Genomic DNA, 12,073 nt, shown 5'->3' with positions numbered 1-12,073 from the left:
CAGAATAGGGAGAAAGAGAATTCTATATTATGCAGCCAGGAAAGTGTCAAATATGGAACAGTTAAATTAGAGGGGTGGAGAGCAAGAGCTACAGTTTCATTCAAAACTACAATCTTAAAATAGATCAAGTAGAGGGCAAACTGAGAATCCAGAAATTGTCTGTGGTCGGATGCATACCATGAATCAGTGATCAAGTATTCTGATAAAAGGTCATCGACCTAAAACATTAACTCTATTTCTCTCTCCACAGATACTGCCAAATCTGCTGAGTATTTCCAATATTTTCTGTTTTTATTTCAAGTATTCACTGCTGGGAATGCAGAATTTATACTTTGTAGTCATAGAACAGTAACAAATACAACACTTAAATGGTTAAGGTGGAATTATTGCAACGTTGCAACCAAAGGAACAAAATGCTAGATAGACGCATGCACAGCACAGAGAACAGGAGCAGATTTTTAGCATCAAAATCCATGACAGCGCATCACCGATTTCCCAGTTCCACTGACGTAATTGCTAACATATTGGAACCTCTAAAGCATTGATTTAATGACTTATGAAGGCTGTTCAATAAACATTCAAGCTTAATCTTTTTGAGATGCCAAACCAAAGCAGCCCCTAAACATTAACATCCAAAAATGGGCCATGAAGCAGTTCACATACATAGTGCCAACTCTTCATGACAATGAAGTGGTTTAACATATCAAGTCCCCATTACCTCACTCTCTCTATGAAATTAACAAATATCTAATCTTATGGACATCTGCACTGACTGAGTCCTGTAATGCTAACAGTCACAAACTCAGTAGGCTGATCGACAGTGCTAATGGCTGCCAATCTCCACTAATAAAGCTTTACTCTGGTGCACTGACACAGATTAAACAGAACAGCTGTTATAATAGTGTGCTAGATCTGATGTGAAACAGCAATGTGTAAAGCACTGAAACATATGAACTTTTCACAGACCACAGCGGATTCTTGACTTGGGCCAGCCCTTCCTTATCTACGTTTACATGCACCATTGAGGCTCAGAGCTACGTCTTGAGATTTTCAGTACTGAAAGGAAGTGATAGGCACCAACAAAGTATAAAAGCACATTCAATGGAAACTGTGCCATTAAACATAAACTACTAGCTTTTCAACCAAATCTTTCTGCACATTTCAATCTACACGGAGCAGATGGAATCAACAATCTCTTCTTTACATTGGCTGAGTGGCAACACTCTCACCTCAAAGTCAAAAGGTTGTGGCTTTAAGCAGAAACTTGAGTACATAATCGAGGCTGGCACTTCAGCGCACTGTAGAAGTAGTGCTGCACTGTCGGAGATGTTGCCTTTCGAATGAAACGCTAAACCGAGTTATTGTCTGTCCTCTCAGGTGGATGTAAAAGTTCCCACAGCATTATTCAAAAAAGGCAGTAGATTTCAAACACGTCCTGGCCAATATTTACCCCCTATATCGTCATTTATTTCATTGCTTTTTGTTGGAGTTTGCTGCGTGCAAACTTACTGTTTTCCTATGTTTACAGCAATGACTGCATTCAAAAGTACTTCATTGGCTATAAAGCACTTTAGGACATGTGGATGTATAGGGATTTTCCTGAGCTCATGTTAGGTGCTATATAAATGCAAGTTCTTTCTTCCATATACTTTCAATTTCTGTTCAGCCAGAGGTCCCAGGCGCAGGGATTAAGCCCTTCTCCCCATTCTATCCAGAGTTAGCAAAGAGACATCCCATCCTCAGATGTTGGGATTACTTCTCCTGATGTCTAAATAGGCTTACATTATTGTCACTGGAATCTGGTTTTGTTGAAGGTGCCATTTCAGATCACCACCCTTATAGTAAATGTCAGTAAAAAAGTTAAAAGAAGCCAAATTGCTAATCACCAAAAGATGTAGCCGGGTAACCAAACACCTTTGAAAGAGGAAACATCATCCATGGCCTTTCAGTTAGCTCTGGGCTTCTTCATTTTGTTCCTGTTAAAATAATTTCCAACTGTGTTTTTCCCCCCTCTTCTCATTATTTCTATGTTTGTTTTTAATTGGTAAGTCCTTATACATCCTCATGTAAACTTTTCCTTCAAGCACCAACTGAGTGAGTGGAGCACAGTTCTCTAAAATCTACAAAGAACTGCTCATGTTCAGTGGGTTCCGGTGCAGAAACCATGGTCAGGAATGGAAGAGCCGTCTGAACATTCCCACTGTATCGATGAGGGGAGAAGTGAGTGTCCAATCTGTAAGTTGGGAGTGGCTACTAAGTAAACTGGCGAGGGAATATTCTTTTTTTATATTAAGAGTGGAACAGGGTCTATAGTTGTCACTGCAAATGTTTCTGCTCTATACAGAATGGTATCTGCTACTCCCAGAAATCAATCTTCAGACCAGGAGATTTTGATTTCTGTTCCTCGCACTAAAGTCAAAAAATGGACTGGTGGGAGAATGTTTTGTAACTATTTTGTGCAACTCTCCCTGCACATTCTGCTGTGCACCAACAGCTCACTCAGCTCATCTGTGCCAGTGCACAGAATCCTCAATTCCTCAGTTCAATAGTAACATTTCAACATTGTACTAGTGCAGTCACATAATCACTGGGCTTTGTGTAAACTGTTCCCCATCCCTTTCCCAATCTATCTTATATCCTTACACTGGTCTAACCTCTATTCCTCCTGTATTGCTCTATGCTGGTCTATCCTCTCTCCTTCCCTTAAGCCACTACACTGATCCATCTTAGCACACTCTGAAGTGGCCAAACAAGCCACACAGTTGATACAAAACCAGCAATTTAAGAAAGCCCACTACATTCTAAATGTGGCCATGGCAGAGGTAGGGAGTGCAGGTAGCAGTGTGACTTCCCTTTTATGTTCATATTCTCATTTTTCGAGTTATTTTATTTCACTGGTGCCTGCCACTTTTGTTTGACTCTTGGTTTCTATTGCTTTTTGTTCTGTTTTACTTGCAATTATCCTTTTTTCTGGGTTGTGTTATCCTATTCCCAGCTAGGGTTAGGGTAGTGGGCTTGATTTTGGTCCCCATCAAAATGTAGCTTCCTATAGTAGGGTTGTTTGCTCTGCGCATACCGTTTATTTAAGTGGTGTGAGTTAACTATAGCATTAAGAGTTTGGCATCGAGGCATACCTCTTGAAAGAGGGTAGAACTGTTTTAGGTTAAGTTCAAGATAAGGATCATGGTTGAGGGTATTTTATAGTGAGAGTTTTGGGTTAGTTCCAGGTACAGGTCAGGGTCCAGGGTATTCAGAATTAGGGATGTGGCTCGGAGCCAGGGTAGTAGTTAGGGTTAGAATTGCAGCATTTTGCACATCATGAGAACTAATTTTAAACATGTTAAGGGTATGAGTAACAAGCTGAAGAGTGGGATTAGACAAGGTGGCGCATATGAAGAAAAAACTGACACAGACTTGATGGGTCAAATGGCATGTTTCCATGTTATAATGTTCGATGACTTTATTCCACTACAGTAGTCCATCTCCTGTGCTTCACTCTACTATAATTTGCCCATCCCTCTCATGTTGCATTTCTACCCTCTATCCCTTCAACTATGCTGATATATTATACATCCCTCTCATATCGCAGAATCACACAGCACAGAAGGAGGGTTGTGATGAAAGGTCACAGACCTGAAACGTTAACTCTATTTCTCTCTCCACAGATGTTGCCTGACCTGCTGAGTATTTCCAGCACTTTCTGTTTTTATTACCAGAAGGAGGCCATTTGGCCCACCGTGTCTATGCCCATTCTTTGAAGGGATATCCAATTAGTCACACTCTTCTGCTCTTTCCTCATAGCCCAACAAATCATGTTATGGTTATGCAAATACAATTGGTGCCGATGTTCAATTTTGTTCCTGCTGAAATTAACATGTTTCCAATAAAAGACAACAATGTTTAAAATTTGAGAGAAGGGCTGCATCAAGATCTGTACTGCAGCAGCTCCAAATGAAATGGGTCAGACACAGGAACTGACAATCAGATAAAGCTTGTAATCTGGACATTGCTGTTATTTAGAAGGGAACTATGAAAGTCATCAAATTGTAGGCAGAGAAAACATGTCCATTTGCACTAATCCACACCTAAAATTCAGAAGCATTTGCCACATTCCTGTTAACTTAATCCCTCAGGGGATGGGCAAGGTAATGGAAAAACAAGACATTTCTGAAAAGATTGTCAAATCTTAACAAAGGCCAGGTCAGTTTCTCTTCACAGTACATTGCGGATCTCACTAACTGCCCCTTAGGATTATTCAGGGACAGTGTCCTGGGCAAGTCATTAGTGAGCTCAGAACATTTAGCCACTTGTTCGTCCAGATAGTTTGTCATTACCATCTGGAAAGTGCTGGTTAAGACAATATTAATACAACTTTTAATTGTAGTATATTCTGCTCCTTGTGCTAAGAATATCAACAGGTTATCAAATGAAGCATGGCGTGCTGTTTAAAAATGGCATACTGTATACACATGATTGCTCTCTTAAACCTCACTGGTGTGTTTTTATGCTGTCTGACTTGAGTGTTACGTGGTATTGGTGGTGTGGAAAATAAACTACACTTTGGTTTCCTCTTTCTAGGCTGGACTCTAAACTAAAATTATCTGTTCTAATCTATAAACCATCTCTCCTTACTGGAGGCAAAGGGAACGATCGGTATGTAACAGCAATGTATTTGATGCCCGGAGTCATGGAATAATCACCAGAGCAGATTACACGGAAATATTAAAACAAATGTGCAGTACATCCTGATACAGGCAACAGTAAATTCCTAAACAAATGCTGCCTTGCTGAATGGGGAATTAAACACATTAAGGAATCTGCCAACGCCCTTTTTTTATCTAAATGAGATTATCACAGAATCATAGAATCATGAAAAACGACATCAGTAGGCATGGATACTGGTTAAACTGCAAGGGCATGTATCTTCAAAAGTTACAGAGGGTTTTGCATAGCATGCATTCCCTCTGAATAAAAATGTCAAATCAAAGTGCTATTCTTCACAGACACCAAATCAGGTTACCATACTCAAAACTCAATGAGAAATCAACCGGATTATCATTTCTTGCAGCCCAAGTGGAAAACTGATCAAATGCCTATTACCAGTAAAATAATTATTTGAATCTCAATTTCTTGTGATCTCTGCCACCCCCAGTTAAAAATGTGAAATTGAACCAGCAGTCTCTATGCTTCCTATGAATAGCTAATCAAATTGTAATGCTACTGGACAAGTAATCATTACTCCCTGGGACGCCATGAGCAACAAATCAAATTGTTATTCCCTACAACCCCAGTAGACAGTCAATCTTACCATAACCCACATGAAAGGCTAATGAGGTAATTACTCCCTATGCCCCCACAGATCCCTGACATCTTTTGTTATTTCTCACAGGTCCCCTGATCGCATATCCCTTTATTATTCCCCTTGCCCTCACAGACATCTAACCCCTTTGTTATTCCCCAGTTGTGCAGATATCCCCCCTGATCTTTATACCCAATGTTACTACAGAACCCTGTTCCCCATCCTTATTCTCTATTCTCCACAGATCCCTATTCCCCGAATCCGCACAGATTCTTGATCTCCATTCCGAGTCCCCTCAGGTCCTTGTGCCCCAAACCCCTGACTGCTGTTGTCCATGCCCTGTAGATCTTCACAGATTCCTCCGTCACTTTGAGGAGAGTTAGTCAGAACCCCATTTCCCCTTGACCTGCTGATCGAATCACTAAGCCCAGTGACTAAGAAAGTTTCTCGCCCAGAGTCCGGTCTATTGCAACAAACAATCGTTTCATCTCCAGAGATCCCGAACAAGCAGGAAACTTTTCAAATCCTCCCAACAAACTTCCAGCGGCTTTGCTCCCGAATGAGCATCGAGGGACTGAGCCCCAAATCCAGGAGAGGGGAGCAAGGTCGGAGGCTGCCTGCCCACCCACCCACCTACCTACCCAGGGGAGGTCGCCCTCTCCCTCACCCACAGACCGCAGCCACACGCCGGCCTCCTCCGATTCCCATGCCGTCGGGGCCGGGAGACGGCCAGGCCAGCACTGCCAGCCCGGGCTAACTCTGCGGCCTGGTCCGGCACCGGTACTCGGTGCGGCTCGGTGGTGGGTGGGGGAATTACCCTCGCCCTCTGCCGGCCTCACTTACCCAGATCATCCATGTTCCGGCTGCGAAAGCGCGGGGTCCGGGAGGCGCAAAGCCCGGCTCGATCCGACAGGCAGCAGCCGACCGAGGGGGCGGGGCTCCGGGTACGCGCGCACGGAGACAGGCCGGGAGCGCGTGCTCAACACCTGCCTCGGGGAGGGAGAGAGTGTGTGGGAATGAGGGGGAAGCAGTGGAGGGAAGGGGGACGGAGGGTGTGGAGGGACGGGTGAGGGGAGGGGGAGTGGAGAGAGGTGAGAGGAGAGGGAGGTGGGGGAGTGGGTGGGTGAGGGGAGTGGGGAGAGAGGTGAGGGGAGGTGGGGGAGTGGGTGGGTGAGGGGAGTGGGGAGAGAGGTGAGGGGAGGTGGGTGGGTGGGTGGGTGGGTGAGGGGAGGTGGGGGAGTGGGTAGGTGGGTGAGGGGAGGTGGGGGGGTGGGTGAGGGGAGGTGGGGGAGTGGGTGGGTGAGGGAGTGGGTGGGTGAGGGGAGTGGGGAGAGAGGTGAGGGGAGGTGGGGGAGTGGGTGGGTGAGGGGAGGTGGGGGAGTGGGTGGGTGAGGGGAGGTGGGGGAGTGGGTGGGTGAGGGGAGTGGGGAGAGAGGTGAGGGGAGGTGGGGGAGTGGGTGGGTGAGGGGAGGTGGGGGAGTGGGTAGGTGGGTGAGGGGAGGTGGGGGAGTGGGTAGGTGGGTGAGGGGAGGTGGGGGAGTGGGTGAGGGTGAGGGGGAGGTGGGGGAGTGAGTGCGTGAGGGGAGGTGGGGGAGTGGGTAGGTGAGGGGTGTGGGGTGGAGAGAGGTGTGGGGAGGAGGGAGGTGAGGGGGGGTGGGGTGGGGTGGAGAGAGATGTGGGGAGGAGGGAGGTGAGGGGGGGTGGGGTGGAGAGAGATGTGGGGAGGAGGGAGGTGAGGGGGGGTGGGGAGGAGGGGGCAGGATATGTCCTATTTTTCGTGTACATGACATAGCTGAGCAATCTTCCACATTGCCGGGTAGCTGCCAGTGTTGTAGCTTGGCTCGGGGCATGCCGGGAGTAAAGGCCTGCTACCTGACCCGGACCCGACAATATGTGTCGGGTTTGGGTCGGGCCGCTCTTTCGGGTCTGAATTCGGGCTCGGGTCAGGCCAGACACACACAGTAAGTGCTCTGCTGGTAAGTATTAAAAATAAAAAACTTGCCTGAGCTGGGAGTCCGGAACGAAACTGAGTTTGTGCAGTGGGCGAGTGACTTCTCAAATGAAGTCATCACGCAAACTCTGCAGCTTCCTGGAGGTTCCGAGTCCAAAGGTTGGTAAAGGGATGGTCGGGTCGGGTGCGGGGCAGAATTGGAGGGACTTGGGCCGGCTCGGGCTCAAGTCCGCTGTGGTTTGGTCGGGTTCGGGTCGGGTTCTTTTTCCCGACCTGAACAGGCCTTTATTCTAGAGCACAGATATTCAGCCCGAATGTTGTCAGGCCCATAGCCTTTGCAGTATCCAGTATTGCCTTCAGTCATTTCTTGATATCACGTGGCTGAAGACTGGCATTTGTGATGCTGGGGGCTTCAGGAGGAGGCCGAAATGGATCATCCACTCGGCACTTCTGGCTGAAGATTGTTGCAAATGCTTCAGCCTTATCGTTTTCACTGATGTGCTGGGCTCCCCCATCATTGAGGATGGGGACATTTGTGGATCCACCTCCTCCAGTTAACAGTTTAACGGTCCACCACCATTCACAACTGGATGTGGCAGGACTGTAGAGCTTAGATCTGACCCGTTGGTTGTAGGATCGCTTCGCCCTGTCTATCACATGCTGCTTACCCTGTTTAGCACGCAAGTAGTCCTGGAATGTAGCTTCGCCAAGTTGGCACATCATTTTTAGGTATGCATGGTGCTGCTCTCCTGCGCTCTTCATTGAACCAGGGTTTATCCCTGACTTGATGGTAATGGTAGAGTGGGGGATATGCCGGGCTGTGCAGTTACAAGATTATGGATGGATACAATTCTGCTGCTGCTGATGGCCCACTGCCCCTCATGGTTGCCCAATTTTGCATTACTAGATCTGTTCGAAATCTATCCCATTTAGCACATTGTAGTCCCACACAACATTATGCAGGGTATCCTCAATGTGAAGATGGGACTTCGTCTCCACAAGAACTGTGAAGTGGTCATTCCTACCAATACTGTCATGGACAGACATATCAAGGTCAAGTACATTTTCCCCCATTTGCTGGTCCCTCAGATCCTGCCGCAGACCGAGTCTAGCAGCTATGTCCTTTAAGACTCGGCCAGTAATGGTGCTACCGAGCCATTCTTGGTGATGGATATTGAGTTCCCCCGCCCAGAGTACATTCTGTGCCCTTGCCGCCCTCAGTGCTTCCTCCAAGCTGTGCTCAACATGGAGGAGTACTGATTCATCAGTTGAGGGAGGGTAGTAGGTGGTAATCAGCAGGGGGTTTCCTTGCCCATGTTTAACCTGAAGCCATGAGACTTCATGGGGTCCGCAGTCAATGTTGAGGACTCCCTCCCGACTGTATACCACTGTGCCCCCACCTCTACTGGGTTTGTCCTGCCGATGGGACAGGCCATAACCGGTGATGGTGGTGTTTGGGACATTGTCTGCAAGGTATGATTCTGTGAGTATGACTATGTCAGACTGTTGCTTGACTAGTCTGTGGGACAGCTCTCCCAACTTTGCCACAAGACCCCAGAGGTTGGTAAGGAGAACTTTGCAGGGCCGACAGGGCTGGGTTTGCCATTGTCGTTTCTGGTCCCGAGGTTAATGCCGGGTGGTTTGTGCGGTTTCATTCCTTAATGACTTTGTAGCCGTTTGATATAACTGAGTGACTTGCTAGGCCATTTCAGAGGGCATTTAAGAGTGAACCACATTGCTGTGGGTCTAGAGTCACATGTAGGACAGACCAGGTAATGACAGCAGATTTCCTTCCCTAAAGGTCATTAGTGAACCAGATGGGTATTAATGACAATCGACAGTGGTTTCATGGCCATCATTAGACTAGCTTTTAATTCCAGATTTATCAGTTGAGTTCAAATTCCACCTTCTACCATGGTGGGATGCAAACCCATGTCCCCAGAGCAATACCCTGGGTCTCTAGGTTACTAGTCCAGTGACAATACCACTACGCCACCACCTCCTTTGATGTCCAGAGAAATACAGGAATTTGAAAGCCATGTTTGAAAGAAGATCCGGATCCAGATTTTTTTCCAGATCTTTTTCCCAACTCACAGTGAAAAAATGAACAGCAGATCAGAGATAGAAGCAGAATCTTACACTTTAGTTCAATATAGACCAGCAAAGAAAAGTGGTCTTGTATTTTCAGGTTATATCTTTGAGACTATTTCCTGGTTACTCTTCATGTGCCTATTTCTTCATTACTTTCCATGTAATTATTTACTGGTTACACTTCATGTCCCTGGTTTCCTGGTTATTCCCCATGTGCCTTTTTCCATGTGATTATTTCTAGGGTTCCGACTTGATAAGTTAGCAGAATGGGCAGACAACTGGCAGATGGAACTGAATACAGAGAAAAGTGAGGTGATGCACTTTGGCAGAAGGGATAGGGAGAGGCAATATAGACTTAATGGCACAATTCTAACAAGTGTGCAAAAACTGCGGGACATGGGGGTGCATGCTTTTTTTTATATTTGTTTGGGGGATGTGGGTATCGCTGGCTATACCAACATTTATTGCCCATCCCTACTTGCCCTTGAGAAGGTGGTGATGAGCTGCCTTCCTGAACCGCTGCAGAATATATGCTTTATATATGCAATATATCTTTGAAGGTGGCAGAACATATTGAGAGAGTAATTAGCAATGTATATGGGATCTTGGGATTCATAAATAGAGGTATTTAGTACAAAAGCAGAGATGTTATGCTAAGCCTTTATAAAGCTCTAGTTAGGCCACAATTAGAGTATTGAATCCAGTTCTGGTCACCACATTTTAGGAAGGATGTTAGGGTCATTGAGAGGGGGCAGAGGTGACTTACCAGAATGTAGCTAAAATCATCTTAGGCAGTCCCTCGGGAGAGAGGATGACTTTCTTCTATTCCAAGGTTGTGGGTCCTGAAGCGACTGAACAGTCCAATTGTGGATTCGCACACTCTGCCACAGGTGGGGCAGGTGGTTTCTGGTGAGGCGAGTGAATGGGATGCTCGGAATTCCGGACGCTCCTTCCGCTGTTTGAACTTGGTCGCTGCCTGGGCATGTGGACATTATTCGAACTGGCTGGCACCGTCGTGGATGCTTCTCCATTTTGGTCGGTCTTGGGCAAGAGATTCCCACGAATCGCTGGAGATGTCATGTTTTTTTAGGGAAGCTGTCAGGACATCCTTTTAGCGTTTCCTCTGCCCTCCTGGTAGCCTCTTGCCATGACGGAGCTCGGAGTAGAAAGCTTGTTTTGGGAGTCTAGTGTCAGGCATGCGGACAATGTGGCCCACCCAGTGTAACTGACTAGCCGTGACCAGTGTCTCGATACTGGGGATGTTAGCCTGAGAGAAGACACTGATATTGGAGAGCCTGTCCTGCCACTGAATTTGCAGGATCTTGCGGAGGCACCACTGATGATATCTCTCCAGGGCTTTGAGATGTCTGCTGTACAGTCTCCATGTTTATGATGCATACAGGAGGGCAGGTAACACTGCAGCCCTATAGACCAGGAGTTTGGTGCCAGATTTGAGGTCTCTGTTGTCAAATACTCTTTTCCTCAGACAACCAAAGGCTGTGCTGGCACACTTGAGGTGATGCTGAGTTTCATTGTTGATGTCTGCCCTTGCTGAGAAGAGGCTCCCAAGATATGGGAAGTGATCCACATGGTCCAGTGGTTCGCCTTGGATCTTGATAGTCGGTGGGGGGCAGTGTTGCGCAGCGAGAGCAGGCTGGTAGAGGACCTTTGTCTTCCGGATGTTTAGCTTAAGGCCCATTGTTTCGTACGCCTCTGTGAATGCATCAATGAGGGTTTGAAGCTCGCCCTCTGAGTGTGCAAATATGCAAGCATCGTCAGCATAGTGCAGCTTGATGACACAGGTTGGCGTGGCCTTGGTTCTGGACTGGAGGCCACATAGGTTAAATAGTTTCCCACTCATCCTGTAGAGTAGATCTACTCCGGCAGGGACTTCAAGGAGATGAGGTGGAGTGTTACGGCAGGGAAGATGGAAAAGAGCGTTGTTGCCATGACACAGCCTTACTTGACCCCAGTTTGCATTGGGATTGGGTCAGTGGCAGATCCATTGGCAGGAATTACAGCTCGGATGTTGCTGTGCAGCAGGCGGAGGATGATGACAAATTTCTCTGGGCAGCCAAATTTGAGGAGGATGTTCCATACTCCCTCCCGGTTGATAGAGTCAAAGGCCTTTGTGAGGAGAAAGAAGGCCATGTATAAAGGTTGCTGCTCCCTACCTTTTTCTTGGAGTTGTCTTGCTGTGAAGATCATGTCCACTGTGCCTCTTGGACGGAATCCACATTGTGATTCCGGTAGGAGCTCTTCAGCCACGGGGAGGAGGTGGTTGAGAAGCTCTCTTGTGTTGACCTTCCCTGTGGCGGACAGCAGGGATACCCCTCTGTAGTTACCACAGTCAGTCTTGTCACCTTTTTATAGCTAAAATACCCCATCCCTGGAACCAAAGTTAGGTTGGAGAAGCTGGAGTTGTTTTCTCCTTAGAACAAAGGAGATTGAGGGGACATTTGATGGAGGGGTACAAGATTATGACAAGTTTCTTTTTTATTCATTTGCGGCATGTGGGTGTCACTGGCAAGGTCAGCATTTATTGCCCATCCCTAATTGCCCTTGAGAATGTGGTGGTGTGCTACCTTCTTGAACCGCTGCAGTGCTTGGGGTGTAAATACAGCAACAGTGCTGTTACGAAGGGAGTTCCAGGATTTTAACCCAGTGACAATGAAGGAACAGCAATATAGTGCCAAGTCAGGATGGCGTGTGGCTTGGAGGGGAACTTGCAG

The 12,073-nt window shown here is 46.9% G+C and overlaps 1 protein-coding gene across 2 annotated transcripts in view; it reads right to left on the bottom strand.

Moving 5' to 3' along the window:
* The window catches only part of LOC137382826 (paxillin-like), a 203,171-nt gene extending 196,906 nt beyond the window's left edge, over positions 1 to 6,265 (bottom strand). Inside the window, exon 1 of one of the 2 annotated variants that reach the window (XM_068055317.1) lies at positions 6,143 to 6,265. In XM_068055317.1, coding sequence (XP_067911418.1) covers positions 6,143 to 6,155 — 13 coding nt within the window. In that variant the 5' untranslated portion in view covers positions 6,156 to 6,265. The remainder of the gene's footprint in view (positions 1 to 6,142) is intronic. The other variant, XM_068055316.1, reaches the window with a different exon arrangement.
* Positions 6,266 to 12,073: the final 5,808 nt, after the last annotated feature.

Source organism: Heterodontus francisci, chromosome 23 (genome assembly GCF_036365525.1).
Source record: "Heterodontus francisci isolate sHetFra1 chromosome 23, sHetFra1.hap1, whole genome shotgun sequence".
Classification (NCBI taxonomy): Eukaryota; Metazoa; Chordata; class Chondrichthyes; order Heterodontiformes; family Heterodontidae; genus Heterodontus; species Heterodontus francisci.
Note: the sequence above shows the minus strand (reverse complement) of the source record. Positions and strands in the feature narration are given on the sequence as shown.